The sequence below is a fragment of the Chiloscyllium plagiosum genome, chromosome 17, assembly GCF_004010195.1.
Source record: "Chiloscyllium plagiosum isolate BGI_BamShark_2017 chromosome 17, ASM401019v2, whole genome shotgun sequence".
NCBI lineage: Eukaryota > Metazoa > Chordata > Chondrichthyes > Orectolobiformes > Hemiscylliidae > Chiloscyllium > Chiloscyllium plagiosum.
In genome coordinates, this window is record NC_057726.1 from 72,840,686 (window position 1) to 72,863,710 (window position 23,025).

The 23,025-nt window shown below is 42.6% G+C and overlaps 1 protein-coding gene across 6 annotated transcripts; it reads left to right on the forward strand.

Annotated features, from left to right (window-relative positions):
• The first annotated feature begins 3,058 nt into the window (after positions 1–3,058).
• Positions 3,059–16,454, forward strand: LOC122558628 (zinc finger protein 239-like). Of its 6 annotated transcripts, none has more exons than XM_043707424.1 (4): positions 3,059–3,503; positions 12,436–12,876; positions 13,526–13,631; positions 13,970–16,454. In XM_043707424.1, the coding sequence occupies exon 4, from the start codon at positions 14,041–14,043 to the stop codon at positions 15,076–15,078; it is 1,038 nt and encodes a 345-aa protein (XP_043563359.1). In that variant the 5' UTR covers positions 3,059–3,503; positions 12,436–12,876; positions 13,526–13,631; positions 13,970–14,040; the 3' UTR covers positions 15,079–16,454. The 6 variants fall into 6 exon arrangements, with proteins under 6 accessions (XP_043563359.1, XP_043563361.1, XP_043563357.1 ...); XM_043707422.1 differs by lacking the exon at positions 3,059–3,503 and adding an exon at positions 3,515–3,946; XM_043707423.1 differs by lacking the exon at positions 3,059–3,503 and adding an exon at positions 4,079–4,103.
• The last annotated feature ends 6,571 nt before the right edge of the window (positions 16,455–23,025 follow it).

Below are 23,025 nucleotides of genomic sequence, written 5' to 3' on the forward strand. Positions count from 1 at the left end.
CCCAAAAAAAAAACAACAAAAAAAAACAAACAGACAAAACTCAACTATCTACTAATCTAACCTACAACTAATCAGGGTGTATATTTAAGTCTCTTACATGCTCGGGATGTGTTAACATCAGATATGATAAAACCCGTATTCGTGCGGGATTCCTCCCCCGAGGGGCCGCGGACCAGCCAGGTTTGTAATCTCAATTAAATAAAAGCCCTTGTTAGGATAGCGGAAATATCTGTATTTATGTAATTCAAAAAGGGCTGCCATATTTTATAAAATAATTCGGTCTTTCGGTGCACCATATTTGTAAGGAAGTCAAGGGGAATACATTCCATAATTAGTCTGTGCCAATTTGAAAGTCCAGGGGGGCCCTCCGCCACCCAATTCATCAAGATATTTTTCCTTGCACAGAAAGAAAGAATAGAAAATAGTCTCTTCCCGTATGTGTCCAGGGAGGGAAAGTTCGAAAAGCCCAAGAGGAGAGATACGGGGTCTACTTTTATTTCCGTTCCTAAAATTTCTGTCAGGGTGCTTGCTACTTTAGTCCAATATCTACGGATCTTATGACCGGTCCATAAGCAATGTACAAGAGTGCCCACCTCTATTTTGCATTTAGGACACATTGGAGATGCTCCTGCCTTAAATTTTGCCAATCGAACCGGTGCTATATGGGCCCTATGAAGTATCTTCAGCTGGATAGCCTGGGTTCTGTTACAAATAGTCATTCTTCTAGCATTTTCCCAGATATCATTCCACGTTTCTGTGGAGATTTCTAGTCCCAGATCCTGATCCCATGTTTTAAGCAGATTATCCATATCTCCCGATACTTCATCATGTAGCAAATGATAAATATTACTGACGGAAGATACTCCCACTGGTCGTAGGACACTACATTCTCTATCGGATTTATAAAGACTATCTAATAACGTAGTCTTCTTCTGTATAAAATCTCGAATTTGGAAGTATCGAAAGAGGTCTCCATTGGGTAATCCGAATTTCTGACGCAGCTGTCCGAAAGACATCAGGACCCCATCTTTAAATAAATCCCCGAGACATGAGATTAAACTGTATTTGCCATGCATCTGCCCACTCATCTAACTTATCCAGGTCACCCTGTAATCTCCTAACATCCTCATCACATAACAAACCGTGCCGTCTATTTGAATAATGTAGTGATCTTCTGTGAATCCTGGGAAGATCACATGGTACAGCTGGCAGACCTCTTTGACTGATTAAGAGAAACAAAACTGGTAATAAACTTAAACAAAATTGAATTTGTGAAAGCAGAGGTTCTTGGGACATTACATCGGTCATGGAAGGTTGACTCCAAGGAATGCAAAGACAAAAGCCATCGAGGAATTTCCACAACCAACCTCAAAGAAAGAGGTGCTTCAATTTTTGGGACAAAGCAGACTCTATTGGACATCAGCAGTGTAGTGGCACCGTCAACAGATTTGCTGAAGAAGAACACAAAATTTTGGAAGACAGAACAATGCCAGGAGTCATTTGACAATTTGAAAGCAATATTAACTTACCACACCAGTTTTAGCTACAACAAACGTTTTGAAACGCGAGTGATGTAGGAGTTGGAGCTGTACTGGAATTATAATGGAATTGAACTGCCAGTTACATACTTTTTAAAGAAACTCAACACCAACCCGAGAAAATACACTATGATTGAAAAAGAACTATTGAGTTTGGTACTGCCCTTACAATATGTTAATGTTTATGTCATGAACAATGTGTTGGAGGTGGTTGTGTATACGGATCACAATCCTCTTACATTCTTGGAACGCTTTAAAGACTAGAATATGAAACTATTTCATTGGAGTCTTAAGTTATAAACTTTTAGTCATTAGAATATAATATCTGATGCTTTATCACCAATTTAACTGATTAAAATACAGATGAGATTAGTTTATTCAATGTTACACATATGTGGGAAAAGGTTAAAGTCATATGTATGTCATGGTAATGTGGTTAAGGAATAGAAAAAAATGAAGCCACCTTTTCATTATGATGGTTGATTTTGTTTTAAGGGGGGAGGTGTTATGAAGGTGTAAGTGTGTACTGTATCTTTAAAAGAGAGTGAAAACTGGCAAGAACTTAACAAGCACAGTGTGCTGAGAAATTTAAAATTGTAACATTTGGCTGCAAAATAAATAGCTGGAGCTGAGTTGATACGTAACACAACAAATTCAAATTCAGCCAATCAGTTTAAATTATACCGCAAGATACCAAGATCCAATTGAACATGAATTTTACTGTTTTGATGACATCAAACCAATGAGATGATCCAATATTTTAGTGTATAACAATTGGGCAATTTGAACAGTTAGCCAGAGCGGCAAATATATGGCCTGCAGAGCCTCTTTCTGAAAGGTACCTGTTCACATGAAATCTGTGAAGCAGAAGACAGAAGAAAAGATAGAAAGATACAGGAGAATCGACACAGCTGACTAGTTTTGAAATTTTAATTTGTTTGTAAAACTTAATCGCGGGGTGTTATTGGATCAGTTATTGTTGCAGAATAGGAGGTAGACAAAGGAAGATTATAATGTAGTTGTTGTTTAATTTTCTTTTTTGTGGAGTTAATGAATCAAGTGTTAAATTTATTTTTAAATAGTGGGATTTGGTAGTTCTTTGTCACTCATACTCTAACAGATTATGAGTCGAGGTGAGCATTTCTGTGTCTGTTTTAAATTAGCAGAAGGGTTTACTCTGTATCATAACAAGATATTGTAGTATTTTGACAGCGAAGGGATTCAAACCAGAAAGATGTGAAGGTGCTGGTGTTGGACTGGGGTGGACAAGGTCAGAAATCATCCAACAACATTTCTTTATATGAAATCACAAGCTTTCTGAGCAGTGCTCCTTCACCAGTGAAGACTTAAGCAGCAGTCCGAAAGTTAGTGATTTCAAATAAACATGGTGTGAGGTGACCTTTTTCAGAGAGGCTGGAACCTGAATCTAGCACTTGAAACCACTGGGCCACAACACCTGCCATATGGTAGCACTGATTATTGTCATGCTTGGTAATTTCACTGCATCAGATGCGGACCAAAGGTGCAAGAAGCATATGCTTCCAAGCTGAGACCTTGATGCATTGCCAACAAAACACCTGTTTCTCCACAAATCCCTGAGAAAACAGAAATCTCCCATTTCTGTCAACGTTCTCTTCAGGTCTGGGGCATCCACTGCACAGTAGACAAATGATTCCTGGATCTTGAATTGGCACACCCAACAGTTGGCATCTTGCCCAGCATTCCCCGCGGTACATATTATCCCGATCCACAAATCACAAGGACAGGGCGGAGGTGCAGAGAGCGCGTGTGCGGGGCGAGTGACTGTGATTTGTTCCGGGAAAGGCAGAAACAAGGGGCCGATGAATCCAGCAAACGGACGAAGAGATTCACGAATATATTCTGTTTGGCCGAAACTGCGAAAAAGAAAATCTGGCCCGTCGACAGCGCTGAATAGAGTCGCAACTCCGAACCTGATACTTCCAGGTAACGGCCGCCATCTTTGTTGGGACGCTGGATGGAAAAGCGTGTACGCAACCGCCATCTTTGTCGGGCCGTTGGAGGGAGAAAAGCGCATGCGCAACTGCCATCTTTGTCGGGCTTCTGGAGGGAGAAAAGAAAAAGGCGCATGCGCAACCGCCATCTTTGTAATGGTCAATGACGAGGGAAGTTTGCTGCCTATTTGTTCAGAATGGAGACAACCTGTTCATCAGGCTTCATGGGCCTTTCATACTAATGAACTAAACTAGTGAGGCAGAGTGGCGGCACAAAAGGGCAGGAAGCAACATCTGCTATTCTCAAACCGTTTGCCGCACGGGATATCTTGTTTCGTTTCCAAAGAGCTGACGTTCACTTTAGTCAGATGAAGTCTCAGGGCAAGAAGTAGAGATATCATTCTCGAATTGAGGAATTGCCGATCACAACAAGAGGTAAAATGTAGTAGGTAGTATGTGTGGAGAAAGTGAGGGCTGCAGATGCTGGAGGTCAGAGCTGAAAATGTGTTGCTGGAAAAGCTCAGCAGGTCAGGCAGCATCCAGGGAGCAGGAGAATCGACGTTTCGGGCATAAGCCCTTCTTCAGGAATGAGGTAGTATGTGTGGTCATACTGGGGAAGCGGGACTGGACTGATAAACTCCTTTCATTGAATGTTAGAAACAGAAGATTTATACACAGCAACGGAAAACCCAGAGAAATATTTGCCTTTTCTCAATGTACATGCTGAACCAAAGTGTTTTTTTTCCCCAAAATTTCTTCACAGACTATTAGGAGAGGTATTGCCATCAGCAAATTCCAACCAAGCTAAAATATTGGACTTTGTAAGCATTAAACTGCATAATTTTTTTTCCCAACATCCACCTTGTAGATCTTCCAAAATCTTAAATCTCTGACTTGTAATTATTTTATGATCTTCTAACATAAAGTTTTCCTTTGCCCACCTTGTATAAAATAGTCATGTATTGCTTAGCTGTAACTGATCTTCCTCAACCTTGTTCTTACAACCTAATCTTTCAAATAAAACTCATCATTCCTAGAAACATTCTGTTAAACTGCATCTGCCTCCTTTCATCCTCCACAATGTATGGTGATCTCTGGTTTGCACAGGCTCAGATGCTTTGTGTATCTGTGTGTAACATCATCATGCAGCAATAATTGCATATTAGCATCATTCCATTCCCTGGGGATTTCCTCAACTATGAGTTTTTACTCTGACTTCAGTCCTTCTGATATTGAGTCATACAACATGGAAACAGGCTCTTTGGACAAGTGGGTCCATGTCAACCATAATCCCAAAGTAAACTAGTCCCACCAACCTGTGGTTGGCCCAAATTCCTCCAAACATTTCTTCTCCACGTACTTACCCAAATGTCTTAAATGTTGTAACTACCTGCATTCACTTCCTCTGGAAGTTCATTCCACACACAAACCACTCTGTGTAAAAAGAAAAGTTGCCCTTCATGTCTTTTTTAAAATCTTTATCCTCTCATATTTAAAAATATGCCTCCAAGTCTTGAAATCCCCCACCCTGGTGAAAAGACACTTAGCCAGCTTCTACTTATAACTCAAACCCTCCATTCCTGGCAATATCCTGGTAAATCTTTTCTGAACCCTCTCCAGCTTAATAATATCCTTCCTATAACAGGGCAACCAGAACTGGACACAGTACCCCAGAAGAAGTCTCATCAATTTCCTGTACAACCTCAATATGATGTCCCAACTCCTGTACTTAGAGAACTCAGCAATGGAGGCAAATGTGCTGAATGCCTTCTTAACTATCCTGTCTGTGCAAACGTTCTGGAAGGGGCTTTGCAATTTCCTCCCAAACTTCACACAGTGTCTCAGAATACAGTAGGTCAGGATCTGGAGATTTATCCACCTTTGTATTTTCTAAGACCTCCAGCACTTCCTCTTCTGTAATGTGAGCTGTTTTCAAGACATCAATATTTATTTCCCAGAGTTCTCTGGCCTCCATTTCTTTCTTCACAGCAAAAACTGACATGAAATATTGATTTAATATCTTTTCCATCTCCCAAGCTTCAACACAAAGAAGCCCAACTCATTCCATCATAGCTCTCTTGTTCTTAATGTATGAATGTCAGTAGAATTTCTTTGGATTGTCCTTAACCTTATCGGCAAAGGCTATCTCAATCCTCTTTTTGTCTTCCTGATCTCCCTTTTAAGAATGCCCTATCCCTCGTAGTATACTGTTCAAGAAATTCATTTGAACCCAGTTACTTCTATCTAATATATGATTTTTCTTTATTCTCAACTAGAATCTCAATATCTTTATCCATCTATTGTTTCCTAGTTCTACCAGCCTTATCTTTCACTTGAACAGGAACATAATGACTCTCGTTACCACACTTTTGAAAGCCTGCCATTTATCAGGTGTCCCCTTACCTACGAACAATCTACTCCAATCAACTTTTGAAAACTCTTGTCTCATACCATTAAAATTTGCCTTACTCCAATTAAAAACTTAACCTTTTATGGAATGCTTATCCTTGTGCATAAGTATTTTCAAACTAATTGAATTATGATCACTGGACGAAAAGAATTCCCCTACTATCGCTGCAGTCACTTGCCTTGCCTTCTTACTCAAGAGAAGGTCAAGTTTTACTTCTTTGCTAATAGGAATATTTCCATGTTAATAAATACATTCAAGAAAATTTTCTTTAACAAATTCTTCACCGTGTTAAACCTTTAACACTGTTGTCCCAATTAATGTTTGGAAAATTAAAAACACCTTATTATTGTTACTTAGAACATTACAGCGCAGTACAGGCCCTTCGGCATTCGATGGTTTTACAGGTCGGTGCAACAATCTGAAGCCCATCTAACCGACACTATTCCATTTCATCCATATGTTTATCCAATGACCATTTAGCTGCCCTTAAAGTTGGCAAGTCTACAACTGTTACAGGCAGTGCGTTCCATGCACCTACTACTCTCTGAGTAAATAAACTACCTCTGACATCTATCCTATATCTATCACCCCTCAATTAAAGCTATGTCCTCTCGTGCTATCCATCGCCATCCAAGAGAAAAGGCTTTCACTGTTCACCTATCTAACCCTCTGATTATCAATTAAGTCGCCTTTCAACCTTCTTCTCTCTAATGAAAATAGTCTCAAGTCCCTCAGCCTTTCCTTATAAGACCTTCCTCCAAACCAGGCATCATTTGAGTAAATCTCCTCTGAACCCTTTCCAATGCATCCACATCCTTCCTATAATGTGGTGACCAGAACTGTACATTATACTCCCAAGTGTGGCCGCACCAGAGTTTTGTACAGCTGCATCATGAACTCATGGTTCTGAAACTCAATCCGTCTACCAATAAAAGCTAACACACCATGTGCCTTCTTAACAACCCTGTCAACCTGAGTGGCAACTTTTAAGGATCTATGTACCTTGACACCAAGAACTCTTTGCTCATCTACGTTGCCATTATCATTAGCCCAGTACTCTGCATTCCTGTTATTCCTTCCAAAGTGAATCATCTCTCACTTCTTCACATTAAACTCCATTTGCCACCTCTTAGCCCAGCTCTGCAGCTTATCAGTCTGAGGGACGTAGATCTGAGATCTCTCTGCACATTTGTTCCTCAATTTCTCTTTGACTGTTGTACTATAGTGCAATCCTATCAAGTTGATCATTCCTTCCGTATTTCTAATTTCAACCCATATATTTTCACTGGACGATGTTTTAGAAATGTGTTCTCTAGTTACAGTAGTAATGTTTTCCTTGATCAAAAACGCCCACCCCTTCCTCTTTCTTTCCTTCCTTGCTATTGTTCCTATAGCTTCCAAAACCCCATTGAGCTGCCAGTCCTGTCCATCCCTCAGCCAAGTTTCGGTAATAGCTATGATGTCCCAATCCCATGTTCCCAAATGTGCCCTGAGTTTATTAGCCTGATCCCCCTTGCACTGAAATAAATGCAGTTTAATTCTTCAGCGTTAATTCACTCCCTGACTTGCTCTTGTCTGTCTTTTCTAATTAACTTGTTCTTTTCTGATTCAGCACATTGTTTAGTGTTTACTCTGTTACTTGGGATCCCTCCACACCCCCTCTCTAATAGTTTACAGTGTCCTGTAGTAGAAATAGCAAATATCTCCACTAGGCTTTTGGTCTCTTTCCAGTTCAGGTGAAACCCATCCGTTTAGAGCAGGTCTTTTATGCCCCATACGAGATCCCAATGGTCCAATAACCTGAATCCCTAAATATTACACCACCTCTTCAGCCACTGATTTACTTCATTTATCCTTTTATTCCTTCCTTCAGTCAAGCTACTACTTTTGAGGTTCTGTTTCTTAATGTTCTACCTAACCCCTCATATTCACACTGTAAAGTGTTTATCTTCTCTCTGCCTATGTCATTCCTACCAATGTGTACAATAGCCTCTGGCATCTCATTCTCCCCTGCAACAATATGCTTCAAATGTTTTGAGATGTCCTTGATCTTTGCACCAGGAAAGCAATATACTTTGCTGGATTCATGCTCACTGCTGTAGAATCTCATTTGTGCCCGTGACAGAAGAGTTCCCCATGACAATTATTCTTCTAAATTTTGTCAAACCCTGACAAACATAAGATTAATTCCTGATGCCCTAGGTCTGACTGGCTCTTCTACTTCCTTGTGAGAGATCAGTCTTTTCAACAGTACCAAAACTGAATACCTGTTTGAGAGAGGAATAGCCACAGGAGACTCCTATAACTACCTCATTACATTTACCAGTCACCCACCTATCTGACTGATACTGCTATGTAATTACTTCTCTAAATCTACAAGCCATCCTGCTGTATGTCTCTTATATGCCTTCAATGGCATGAGCCTAAAAAGAACCAGCTTTCAGTGGCATCTTGTCACTAAAATACTCTACCTTTCCTTACCCAAAAAATTAATATTAATTGAATAAAATTGAATGCATTGAATAAAAAATAAATACATCTTGAATAAAATCAAATACATAGCTGGACAATTTAAATTAAATATCCTCAAGTAGCCGAACAGACAGCTTTCAATGCTAGAACATAGAACAATGTAGCTCACAAATAGATTTTCCTGACCTCTTCTCTTCGCAGGCAGTATTCATGTACACCTCTTCACCCTCTTCAAAGCCTCCATATCCTCCTTGTAATGGGGCGACCAGAATTGAATGCAGTACTCCCATGTATGGCCTAAACAAAGTCTCATAAAGCTGCAACATGACATCCTGACTGTTGTATTCAGTTCTGAAAATGTGTTGCTGGAAAATGTGCAGACTAAGATACCTATCACATTTCCAACGCTCCTCCCCCAAGTCCTTCCTCCCTACCTTTTATCTTAACCTGCTGGGCACACTTTCCTCATTCCTGAAGAAGGGCTTATGCCCGAAACGTCGATTCTCCTGTTCCTTGGATGCTGCCTGACCTGCTGCGCTTTTCCAACAACACATTTTCAGCTCTGATCTCCAGCATCTGCAGCCCTCACTTTCTCCTGTTGTATTCAGTTCCCCGACCAATAAAGGCAAACCTGTGATCTTTACCACCCTATCTACTTGTGTGGCCACTTTCAGGGAGCTATGGATTTGAAACCCAAGATTCCTCTATACATCAATGCAGTTCAGGATCCAGCCATTGCATAACAAACTCCATCTACCATTTCTCTGCCCATATCTGAGAATGATCTGTATCCTTTGACAACCTTCGACTATTCACACTCCTCCAATTTTGGTATCGTCTGCAAACCTACCCATCTATAATTTTCATCCAAGCCTTTTATATGTACCACAACCAGCAGAGGTCCCTGTATGGATCCCTGAGGAACACCACTAGTCACGAACCACCAGCCTGAAAACACCCTTCCACTGCTTCTCTCTGTCTTCTATGGGCTAGCTGATTCTGAATCCATGTGGTCAAGTTCTAATGGTTCTCATACATCTTAATCTTTTGGATAGGCCTAATGTGTGAGACCTTATCAAAAGCCTTACTAAAATCCATGTGCACAGCATTCACTGCTCTACCCTCATCAATCACTTTCGTCACCTCCTTGAAAAATTCAATAAAGTTAGTAAAACATTATCTGCCTTGCACAAAGCCATGCTGACTGTCCCTAATTAGGCCAAATGTTCATAAATCCTATCCCCAACAATTGTCTGCAGTAGCTTCCTCGCCAGAGATGTGAGACTCACCATTCTGTCATTTCCTGGAATATTCCTATTTCCTTAATTGAACAAAGGAACATTACTTGGCAGTCCTCCGGCACTTCTTGAGCGGCTAGCGAGGATACCAAGATCTTGGTCAAGGCCTCCGTAATCTCCTCTCTTGCCTTTCTCGATAATCTGGGGTAGATACCATCAGGTCCTGGGATCTTATCCAACTTAATGCTGTTCCAGAGCCCAACACCATGTTCTTGATCTCAAAATGCTGTAGCATTTAGCATGCTCCACACAAATCTTACTATCCTTCTCCTGGGTGAATTCTGACACAAAGTACTCATTTAGGGTCTCGCCTACATCTCCGCCTCCAAGCACAAGTTCGCTCCTTTATCCGTGAATGGTCCTACCTTCTTTCTAGTTACCCTCTTGTTTTTAATGTATGTATCGAATGCTTTGGGATTCTCTTTAATCCTACTTGCTAAAGTCATTTCATGGCCCCCTTCTTGCTCTCTGAGTTCGTTGCTTGAGTTCTTTCATGTTTTCTTTAATTTCCTTACGGGCTTTGTCTGATTTTTAGCTTTCTAAACCTTATGCATGCTTCTGTTTTCATTTTGACTAAATTCACAGCTTCCCTTGTTACCTAGGGGTCCCTTAACTTGCCATCTTGTCCTTTCCCCTTACTGGAACATACCGGTGTTGAACTCCCATCAGAGGGTCTTGAAACAAATCCCACCTGTCAAATATGGGCTTGCCTGATAACTGTTCATCCCAATTAACAGTCCATAGTGCCCGCCTAATATTGATGTAATCTTTTGCCTTCCCACAAGGTCCTGGCATCGTTTTATTTGTAGCTCTCTTAAAACTTCAGGAGTTGTGATCACTGTTTCCAACATGCTGTTGTGCTGACAGGTCAGTTACCTGGCCAGGCTCATTGGCCAATACAAGGCCTATTGTGGCCTATCCTCTCGTTGGACCATCCACATACTGTGTCAAGAAACCCTCTTGGATACACTTAACCCTTTCTGCCTCCTCTAAGCCTCTTGTTTGAAGGGAGTCCCAGTCAGTTTTGGGGAATTTAAAGACACCCACTGTGACCACCCTGTGGTGATTGCATCTTTCCGTAATCTGCATTGATATTTGTTCTTTAATGTCTCTGTCTCTGTGCCATTGGGGTCCGATAGTATAATCTATCAGAGTGATTGCATCCAGTTTACTTTTGAGCTGTATCATTATTGCCTCAACAGATGAGCCCTCTGACGTATGTTCCATCTGACTTCCATGTGTAGGCCTCTCCAAAAGTTCAGTAAACAACTGCAGTCTTGAAAAAAACTCTCCTGGGTGATTTTAAAATAAATTTCTTTCACGATGTTTTAAAAAATAATTCCCGCACACGTATAACTTTTTTAGCGTATAATTTTAGAATAAAAAAAGCTTGAACTGTGCAACTCAAAGGCATCTCAAAGCACTGTAAATGCAACTTTATTTGAAATTTTTTGTTTTTATTTTGAGTTTTTGACTATAAAAGAACCAAAATGAATCAAAGTAATCTTACATTGCTGAAATGTAATCATGATAAGAAATCTGGAAGTAAGCTTGCCGTTGCTTCTTAATAGTTCGTAACTGTTGGGGGACTCAGGTCCGAGATTTGGACAGATTTGGAGGACGAAAGATCCCAGCAGCTTTAAACACTGCCAATTAGTGTTCTAAATCTTTAAATAAAACGCAGGCGAGAAAATTTGTTTAATTTTGGTCATTTGTGGTTGGTTAAATTGAAAGTGAGTGAATTGGGCCTTAACGTTGCTAAAGGGGTTCTGAGGTCAGATAACAGAGGAAGAATGTACTTTTTAGAATTAGCAAATAAGTTAGAATTGGGTTTAACCAGGGACAAAAGGAAAGCTGAAATTGTAATGGAGTTGGTCAAGCATTTAGGTATATCAGATAAACAGACAAGGGCAGTAGAATTAGAAGAAGTTAAATTGCAAATGAGGCAAATGGAGTTATAAGATAAAGAAAGGGAAAGAAAGTTCTTAGCCGAGTGGACAGACAAACTGGAGAGCTACTTGCCCATGTAACGTATTGCTCTCCAAGAAATTGGAAACACCCTCGCTCAAAGGTACCTTTCTCATATGAAACATATTCACAGTAAAAGAAAGAAGACAACCCAGGGAGATTATCAGCCAGAAGAAGAAACACACAGAAGAAGACAGTGGCTGTGTGGTTTTGAAATGAAGTTGATGTAGGGTTAATAAGTGTCTTATTGGAACCTGAATGGAGAGCTGCTGAAGGAGTTATGCGATCTCGGCTTGCTGCAGAGACCAGGCCTCCAATTCTTGGCCTCACCTGATGCCGGTGGCCGAGGGTTGAGACATTGGAAGTGGTATGCGAGGAGGAGGAGGTAGCTAGGCTTAAAACAAACTCTAGCTGGCCAGCTCCCCCGTACATTCTGCTCTCCAATGTCTGCTCCCTGGACAAAAACAAATTGGACTGCACCTGACTGGCAGGTTTCTGAATGTGAGTTCAGATACTGCTGCGTTCTTGTTTTCACGTAAATGTGGCTGAGCAACAGAGTTCCAGACACTGCCATCCAGCTAGACGGGCTCACCTTGTTTTGTGCTGACTGGAATGCAGCAGGGGTGCAGAGTGGGTCTGTATGTCTACATCAACTCAAGATGGTGCAAGGACTCTGTGCTAGTCTCTAGTTACTGCTCATCACTGGTGGAGTTTGTGACTGTTAGATTTTATTTATCATGGGAATTAACTGCTGTTCTTGTATATATTCCTTCCAGTGCTATTGCTAAGGAGGCACTGTGTGAGACTGCAGAATGCACTCCCTGATGGACTGTTTATTGTTGCTGGAGATTTCAACCATGCAAATCTCAAGTCTGCACTCCCTAAATTCCATCAACATGTGGACTTTGTGATTAGAGCGGGGAACATGCTTGATCTTGTTTATACAAATATCCCCAATGCATACAAGGCAGAGCTCCATGCCCACCTCAGCTCCTCAGGCCACATCTCTGTTATGCTAATCCCAGCCATTTCTGCTCTTCAAGACTGTGTTGAGCACACTGACTGGCACGTGTTCAGGGAGACGACAAACGATGATGAATCTATCAACTTAGAGGAGTACACAGTGTCTGTCATTTGCTACATTAGCAAGTGCATTTACGATGTCACTGTGTCTAAGACCATCTTACCACAACCAGAAGTCGTGGGTGACCACAAAGGTGTGTACACAGCTGAGGACCCATGATTATGAATATATTTGAGCATTTGCTGACACTTTAGAGCTTATAATACTGTGTTCTGTGAGAGGTTCCATGGCTCATTTCTCCTTCACTTCTGCCTTCTCTGATCACCTCTGTCATTCTTTAACTACCTCTCTCTAATAACTGGTGTATGTTAAATCTGCTTAGTATTTTATGTTAATGCTGCTGAGTCTCTCTAAATGAAGTTTCCAGCTACCCATGCCCTGAACAAGTCCTGCTGACTTAACAATTTTACCTTCCTACGGTCTGTTTCACGATCAAGAAATGTTTCTTTGCTCTGTGCTATCATCCATCTTCTTTGTCGTTGTAAGCACATAAGAGGAATCCAATTCTGTGCTAATTTGTCAATTAAAAATGTAACTCCGTCTCCCTCTGTCAGCAGATATTTCCTGGCCTGCTGAGGATTTCTAGTATTTGCACTTTGATATCAGAGTTCCAACTGCCAGACCAATACACAGCCACTTTATTCAGATAGTGTAAACTGTGGAAGTCAGCCTCCATTTTTATTGCGTGATTGCAATATGGACGGAGGTTATTTAGCCATTGTAGCTCTTCCCAGTCTCATGCTGTTTTCTTTTTCATAGCACAGCTTTTTTTCTCTCTTCAGATACTTTTGAGTTGGACTGGAGATGGAGCAGAAGTTGCAGAGTTAAATCCCAAGGATGTTGGAATGCAATCAGACCCACCAATTTTCAACATGAAATTTAAGGGAGGTAGGTTCACCCAGATGTTGATGAAGGAATCTATTACAAGTCAAAATCACAGAGGATGAACTTTCTTCCCACTGCTATGTGGCTTGGAGGTCATGGTTTTCCCAAGTAGCAGCTTCTGTTATCTTCCTAGGAAGTTAGGGTTTAAGATTTTCTGTCAATATTCTAGTTGAACTGCAGATGAATCTAGTCCATCACTTTGATCCATTCTTGCTCTTTCGCTGTTCTCCCATTGTATCTTGTTTTATGTTCTGCATGCAAGTCTGGATAAGTTAACCAGCAGATATGTGGGTTCTCTCCCATTCCCTTGATTTTAATTTCATTTTACTTGATATTTACAGGGAAGAATTTGTAATCCAACTGAATGTAAATGGTCAATTCATCAGGGCGTTAGCATCATTCACATTTCAAAATGGATGTGAAAACCACCACTCACAGCAGAGAGAAGCCATGGAAATGTGGAGACTGTGGGAAGGGATTCAATTACCCATCGCAACTGGAAACTCACTGGCGCAGTCACACTGGGGAGCGGCCATTTAGCTGCTCTGTATGTAGCAAGGGATTTACTCAGTTATCCCACGTAATGACCCATCAGCATGTTCACACGGAGGAGAGAGAATTTAAATGCTCTGATTGTGAAAAGAGCTTTAAAAATCAATATGCACTGACTGAGCACCAGCGAGTTCACAACAGGCGTGTGCCATTCCGCTGCTCCCAGTGTGGGAAGAGCTTCAGGACATCATCCCAACTACTGAGACACCAGCGAGTTCACACTGATGAGAGACCTTTTAAATGTGCAGATTGTGGGAAGTGCTGTAAAAGTTCAAAGGATCTGATGTCCCATCATCGGGTTCACACTGAGGACAAACCATTCAGGTGCTCTCACTGTGGGAATGGGTTCAGGCGATCGTCTGACCTCACCGTACACCAACGAGTTCACACTGGGGAGAGACCGTTCACCTGCTCCCAGTGTGGGAAAGGATTCACTCAGTCATCCCACCTGCTGACGCACCAGCGAGTTCACTCTTCAGAGAGGCCATTCACCTGTTCTGAGTGTAGGAGGGGATTCACTCAATTATCCACTTTGCAGAATCACCGGAGAATCCATTCTGAAAAAAGGCCATTCACCTGCCCTGATTGTGGAAAGGGATTCACTCGGTCTTCCACCTTGTTAAGGCACCAGCGGGTTCACACTGACGAGAGACCTTTCAAATGTACAAACTGTAAAAAGTCTTTCAAAAGTTCTGGGGAGCTTATGTACCACCAGCGTGTTCACACTGATGAAAAACCGTTCAGATGCTCTCACTGTGGGAATGGGTTCAGGCGATCGTCTGACCTCACCATACACCAGCGAGTTCACACTGGGGAGAGACCGTTCACCTGCTCCCAGTGTGGGAAAGGATTCATTCAGTCATCCCACCTGCTGATGCACCAGCGAGTTCACAAGTAACAGCAGGACTAGGTTTCTGCTGTAGCTGCTGCTGATCATCATAACCAGGACTGAATGATTTTCATTCAGAAACAGGAGGGTTGGTGGGTGGTTGATCCTGATTTCAGTTACCCCAGTTAGATAATGGTAACCCACAACATCTCTCATTCGTTTGTGAGTGGACCATCATATCTGAAAATCTCATTTTTAAATTGGAATTTATTCAGGATCAACATTGCACTGAAGATGAACAAGAAACTAATTTATAGTTCTTATGTATTGACAAGAAAAGTTGTTAATTGAGGATGCAGCTATGTAAGCTTGGAATGTTGTGAATCTCTCCCTGATCTGTTTGTTAGACATGATCTTTAAACCTGTCAGATATTGATGGAATTCCTCTTCAAGTAACCTCCAACAGTTGATCACCTCAGGCACCTCCCTGTTCTGATAGGCACTCACCCATTGGTGCTGGTTTGCACTGACTGACCTGTGGCATCTTTGTTCCTTTTGTGAAGTCAGTGTGCCCATTAGAGCTGACCTGCTAGATAACTCTAATGACAGCTTACACCATTTCTATAGAAAACCTGTCTGTCCACATGTAACTGTAAGTTGAATGTCTGTGGCATGCTAGTGTGTAGTTCTGGTCAGCACACAGGAAAGATTATACACAACACAATAGGAACGGTTTTGGAGAGGGTGCAAAAGAGGATGTTGCGTGGACTGAATTAGCTATAAGGAGTGTTTGGACCAGTTGGATTGTTTTCACTCCTGTTTTGGAAGCTGAAGGTGACCTGATAGAAACATATAAAATGTATGAGAGACATGGATAGGGTAGATAATCTGAGTATTTTTCCCAGGCAGTAAATACCAAGGGGCCTGGGTTTAAGGTCAGAATGGGAAAGTTTTTTTTGTTTACACACAGTGGTAGGTGCCTGGAATATGTTTCCAGGGGAGGTGATAGAAACAGAAACAATAGCAATGTTTAAGAAACATTTAGCCAGCACAACAGGCTGGGATATGGAGTGTGTGCTGGCAGATGGGGTTAGTTTTGAAAAATATAATGCTTGGCATTGTGTACCAATGGGCCTGTTCCTGAGCTGTACTGCTCTGTGTTCAATATAGTCTTATATCTTGGTGATTTTGTTTCAGGAAAGACTGAATTCCCATGTACAACAACTTGAGGCTTAATGAACAGCAGAAATAGAAGCAGGAGTCTTCCATTCAGACTTTGTGTTCCAGCTCAGTTCTATATTCCTGTTTTACCCCATTTCCCTTTAGTCTGTACATAGAAAAAATGTACAGTGGAGTAGTGGACAGTGTGGAAGAATGTTGCAGGGGATTTGGATAAACTGCAGAACTGGGCTGAGAGGTGGCAAATGGAGTTCAATGCAGCTAAATGTGAGGTGATTCACTTTGGGAAGAATAACAGGAAGTCCAAAGATGTCCAGGTAAGGTGAATTGACCATGCTAAATTGCCCATAGTATTCAGGGATGTGTAGGTTATTGGTCTGAGGTAATAGGGTAGGGGAATGGATCAGGTGGGTTACTCTTTGAAGGGTAAGTGTGGACTTGTGCTAAAGGGCCTGTTTCCACACTGTAGAAATTCTATGCTTCTATATAAAATTCTATATAAGTGCGAGTGGTAAAGCACCAAGATAAACACATGCCTGAATAACAGTGTTCCAGTGAACTCACTGAAACCATTTTTTTTTTAGTTAACAATCTGAAAGCAGTGTCTCCACAGTGGAGAGAAACTATACATGTATAGTGTGTATGGGCAAGGATCCAACAGATCAACCAAACTGGAGAGATGCAAGGAGATTTGCATCATGGAAAATCTGTAGAAATGTGGGGATTGTGGGATGGGATACAAATACCTAGACCAGCTGTAACAAGCCTTTTATTTAAAACCAGGTGGAAACAGGAATGCTGTCGTCTTAAAATGGCAAATGCTGTAAAACAAATGAAAAAATTGCTGGAAAAGCTCAGCAGGTCTGGCAACATCTGTGGAGAGAAATCAGAGTTAACGCTTTGGGTAAAGTGTGCCTTCTTCAGAACCTTCTGTGACATTTTGTTCAATTTTTGTTTGTCATGGAGAAGGCATCAGGGATCTGCTCTCCACGAAAAAGAAACTGCTTGTGCAGTGGCACTAGGTGTCCAGCAGAGGGTGGCATTTAATCACTTTAAATACAAGAGGGAACACGAGGCTTTGAGCGTTGAATTCACATTGTTAATTCATTCAAACTTCCCTGTCCATCTGTGTGTGTCCCATTGCAGACAAAGATGGACACACACAGATGGACACATAGAGATACTTTGACAGATTCATAGAGTAATACAGCATGGAGACAGACCCTTTGGCCCAAACTGCTCCGTACCCACACAGCTTTTTCAATTGCCTGCATTTGGTCCATATCCCTTTAAGCTATCCATGTATCTCTTTAACATGTTTTTTAAAATGTTGTTATCGTACCTGCCTCAACCAGTTTTTCTGGCAGCCCATTCCATATACGCATCCAAAGATGTGCAGGTCAGGTGAATTGGCCTTGCTAAATTGCCCGTAGTGTTAGGTAAGGGGCAAATGTAGGGTTATGGGTGGGTTGCGCTTCGGCGGGTCGGTGTGGACTTGTTGGGCCGAAGGGCCTGTTTCCACACTGTAATGTAATGTAATCTAATCTAATCACTCTCTGCGTGAGCAAATTGCCCCGACTTTATGTATTCATCTTATCAATGCTCCTTATGATTTTACACACCTCAGTAAGGTCAACCCTCATTCCCCTTCGTCGCAAGGAATAAAGTCCTATCTTGGCCAACCTTTTCTTGTAACTTTGGCCAACTAGTCCTGGCAATATCTTCATAGCTAAACAGGAAAGAGTGCAAAGTAGAGTTATGTCTTTCTTGTAATAGGGTGACCAAAACTGCAGAATGCTCCAAGTGCGGCCTCATCAACGACCTCACCGTACATCATTTGCAGACAGACGCACAACTCATTTGTAGAAATTTTAAAACTGATTATAGGTCAACTTGCACTTTTTGTGAAAATCCCAAATTCACTTGTGGGATAAATTTTTGTCTGTTAAGCATGTGTTCCTTTGTCTAAATAAACCTGTTGTTCTGTGCTCTGGCTTCTGAAGGATTGAAACTCCAGCTTTGTTTCTGTGTACATTTCAAATCTGGGTTCCGTGTATGAGGTCAGAAGACAGCGGGAGGCAAACATAGTCTAGGCTAGACCTGCTGCTTGTGCTCACACCTCCTACCCCGAATCCCAAAGATGACTTTGGATGTGCTCCAGGCAGAGGGGCTGGGAGTTATCTGGATGAGCTGGAATTTCAGTTAAGAGGGACCCTTGAATGACAGGCAGAATCTGATAGCCACAGTCTCTTTTGCCATATGGACTGAGCATGAGGTGAGTAACAGTGTGTTTCTGTCTGACCCTTTTATTGAATCAAATGTATGTAAATAGTATCCTGCATAAGTTTTAAAAAAACACTTTTGCCCTTAACCTTTGTTTAGAACTACTTTATTCATAAACACTCTTTTAATTGCTAAAATTTAGTTCCTGTGTATGTACATAAAAACGTGTTTCTGTCTGTCACTGTGTGTGCGAGAGTTTGTGGATAGTGTTTGGAATATCAATCCAAGTTTTTATCCTTCAACCACCCGTCTCCTTGAAATATCTGTCCTGAAGCAAACTGCAGGAGCAGGGTCTATCCCTGTTGCCAAAAAGGGTGTGAGATACCATCGAGAGAGATGGGACCAGCTGGAATGGTGATCTTACCTCTTTTATCTGTCTATGATTTACCTTGACTTGTGTTTGTTTCTGTCTGACGTTTCCCCTTTTCACTTTACTTCTCTCTGGCTCTCTATTGCTCAGGCAGCATTTAATTTCCTCTCCCACACAAACAGCCAGCCTCTCCTTTTGTCTCTTTCTTATTCTCTTTCCCTCTCTTTCCCTCTTCTGGTCTCTTTCTCTCCCTCCTGGCTCTTTCCCCTGATTCCGCCCTCTCTCTCCTCTGTCTCCTTTCTGTCTTTGTTTCCTCATACTAATTTTTCTTGTTCTTTGGTATTTTTCCCTCTGTTTTTCTCTCTCCCTCCCCTTCCTTCCTTCCTTCCTTCCCTTCTGTCTTTCTTTATCTTGCTTGCTCTCTCTCTCCCTCTCGCGCGCTCTCGCAGGTGCGCTCACTCTCCCTCTGTCACTCATGCGCACGCTGTTTATTTCTCTTGTGCGCTCGTTCTCGCATTGTAGCTCGCTCTCGTGCCCACGTGCGCTCTCCCTCGTGCTCACTCAAGCATGCGCGCTCTCCTCGCTCGTGCGCGCATGGATGTCTCTCTCGCTTTTGATTTCTCCAACTGTTCCGCGCGCTCTCGCAAATTTCCTCGCCGTGCCGTTCCCTCTCAGGTACACAGGCACTGCTGACCACCCTCAGGTACACAGGCACCGCTGACCACCCTCAGATACACAGGCACCGCTGACCACCCTCAGGTACACAGGCACTGCTGACCACCCTCAGGTACACAGGCACTACTGTTCTCTCCTCTCCATTCTCACTTAGGTGTGTTCTCCCTCTGTCTCTCTCTGTTACCGGATCAGTGAGTTGCCATACTCTCTGCCTCTCTCTTATCTGTTCAGCATGTATTCACTGTGAGTCTTTCTATTGCCTCTTCAGTGAATTGATTCCATCTCTCTCCATTCCCATTTTTCAGGATTCATCACTCAGCCTCGCTCCATTCCAAGTTCAATGTGTTTTCCACGTTCTGTGTGTTCTCACTCTGACTCTGTCTCTCTCTAAGCTCAGTTTAATGCTGAGATTTAGCTGTTCTCTGTAATTCTATATTTGCTCTCTCTATGCCCAGTTTTGTCTGTTGTCACACTCTCTATCTCCTCGTTATCTCCCTCTAGTCCCAGTTCAATGTGTTGTGTATCTGTCTTTCTCTGTTACCAGATCAGTGTGTTGTCACACTTTCTCTCTCCGCTCTTCAGTGTGTGTTGCTGTGACACTCTCTATTCTGTATTCAGTGTGCAGTCGCATTTTGTCTCGCTTCCCAGTTCAATGTGTTGACTCTCCCTCTTTTCCAGGTCGATGTGTTGTCACTCTGACTCGCTCTCTTCCCGAATCAGTGTATTCGCAATTTTCTTGTCTCTCTATTCATGGTTCACAGTGTTGTCATCTTGTCTCTCACTATTTCTGGTTTGCCGTGTTGTCTCCTTGTCTCGTGCTGTTCTCAGTTCAGTGTGTTGTTTCTCTCTCTGTACTCTCAGTTCAGTGTGTTGTTTCTCTCTCTGTACTCTCAGTTCAGTGTGTTGTCACACATCTCCCTATGTTCTCAAATCAGTGTCTTCTCACTATCTCTTTCTCTCTGTCTCCATTCCCAAATCACTCTGTTGCCTGTCTATCTCTCTCTATTCCAAATGCAGTGTTTTGTTTTTCTGTCTCTCTCGAGTGCCAGATCAGTTGCTGACACACTCTCTATGTTAGTTGTCCAGTATGTTGTTACTCAGTCTCTCTCTATTCCTGTCTGTTCTCACAGTTCAGTGTGTTATTTCTCTATCGGTACTCTCAGTTCAGTGTGCTGTTTCTCTTTCTGTGCTCGCAGTTCAGTGCTTTGTTTCTCTCTGTCCTCTCAGTTCGCTGTGTTGTTTTTCTCTCTATACCCTCATTTCAGTATGTAGTTTCTCTATCTGTACATTCAGTTCAGTGAGTTGTTACCCTATATGTTCTCACAGGTCAGTTTGTTGTTTCTCTATCTATACTCTCAGTTTAAGTGTGTCATTTCTGTCTTTGTACTCCCATTTCAGTGTGTTGTTTCTATGTCTGTTGTCCCAGTTCAGTGTGTTGTTTCTCTGTTAATCTGCGAGAGAACGGCAGTGCCTATGTACCTACGAGAGAACAGCAGTGTCTATGTATCTGAGTAGAACAGCAGGGACCCTGTACCAGGGAGAGAACAGCAGTGCCTCTGTAGCAGGGGAGAACAGTAGTGCAGGGAGAATAATACAGATAGATAAATCACAAACTGATCGGACAGTACAGATAGAGAATCAACACACTGAATTGAAAGTACAGATAAACAACACAGTAAACTGAGAATACAGATAAAGAAACAACATACTGAACTGCAAGTACAGATAGATAAACAACAAATTGAAGTGAGATTACTGATAGGGAAACAATAAACTAAACTCAGAGCACAGACAGAGAAAAACACACACTGAACCATGAGTATAGAAAGAGAAACAACACACAAATCTGAGAGTGCAGATACAGAAACAACACACTGAAATGAAAGTACAGAATGAGAAACAATACACTGAACTGTGTGTACACATAGAGAAACAACACACTGAACTGTGAGTACAGATAAAGAAATAACACATTGAACTGAGAGTACAGTAAGAGAAATAACACACTGATCGGACAGTACAGGCACAGAAACAGCACAGTGCAGTGAGAGTACAGATAGAGAAACAGCACACTGAACTGAGCGTTCAGATAGAGAACCAGCACACTGAACAGAGAGTACAGATCGAGAAGTAACAAAATGGACTGAGTATACAGATACAGAAACAGGACACTGAACTGAGAGTTCAGTGTGTTGCTTCTTTATATGTACTGAGAGTACAGATAGAGAAATAACTCACTGATTGGACAGTACCCGCCTCCAACACACTCCATCCACCTGGAAAAGTCCTCAGCAAAGGACTCACCTTCATCCCCTCTGCCCACGCATCAATGAATTTAATACACGCCGTGACGTCGAACACTTCTTCCTCCACCTCCGAACCATCACCTCCCAGACCATACAGAACCTCATCACCTCAGGAGATCTCCCACCCACCAGCTTCTGACCTCATAGTCCGGGAACCCCGCACTGCCTGGTGCTACCTCCTTCCCAAGATCCACAAGCCGGACCACCCTGGCCGACCCATTGTCTCAGCATGCTCCTGCCCCACTGAACTCCTTTCTACCTACCTCGACACTGTCCTAACCCCCCTAGTCCAGGAACTCCTCCGTCGTATCTGCTCCCAGGAGGACCTGTTCCACCACAGAACATACCAGATGGCCTCCTTCTTTAGAGACCGCAATTTCCCGTCCCACGTGGTTAAAGATGCCCTCCAACGCATCTCGTCCACATCCCGCACCTCCGCCCTCAAACCCCACCCCTCCAACCGTAACTCAATGCCTGGAGGAAGAACGCCTCATCTTCCGCCTCGGAACACTTCAATCCCAGGGCATCAATGTGGACTTCACCAGTTTCCTCATTTCCCCTTCCCCCACCTCACCCCAGTTCCACGCCCTACACCTCCTCCAAGACTTCAGTTTCCCTGGCCCCTAACGCCTCATCTTCACCATGCATATCCAATCCCCCTGGCCCCTAACGCCTCATCTTCACCATGCATATCCAATCCCTCTACACCTCCATTCACCATAACCAGGACCTCCAAGCCCTCCGTTTCTTCCTCTCCCGACGTCCCCAACAGTACCCTTCCACCAACACACTCATTCATTTGGCCGAACTGGTCCTTACCCTTAACAATTTCTCCTTGAATCCTCCCTGGTCCTTACCCTTAACAATTTCTCCTTTGAATCCTCCCACTTCCTCCAGACCAAAGGGGTAGCCATGGGCACCCGTATGGGCCCCAGCTATGCCTGTCTCTTTGTTGTCCACGTAGAACAGTCCATCTTCTGTAATTACACCAGCACCCCTCCCCACCTCCTCCTCCGCTACATTGATGACTGCATTGGCACCACCTCGTGCTCCTGTGAGGAGGTTAAGCAATTCATCAACTTCACCAACACATTCCACCCTGACCTTAAATTCACCTGGATCATCTCTGACACCTCCCTCCCCTTCCTGGATGTCTCCATCTCCATTAATGATGACCAACTTGACACCGACATTATTTACAAACCCACCGACTCCCACAGCTACCTGGATTACACCTCTTCCCACCCTACCTCCTGCAAAAAT

Excerpts from the sequence above, each read along its gene's own strand:
- LOC122558628 (XM_043707424.1), top strand. The coding sequence starts at position 14,041 with ATGGATGTGAAAACCACCACTCACAGCAGAGAGAAGCCATGGAAATGT.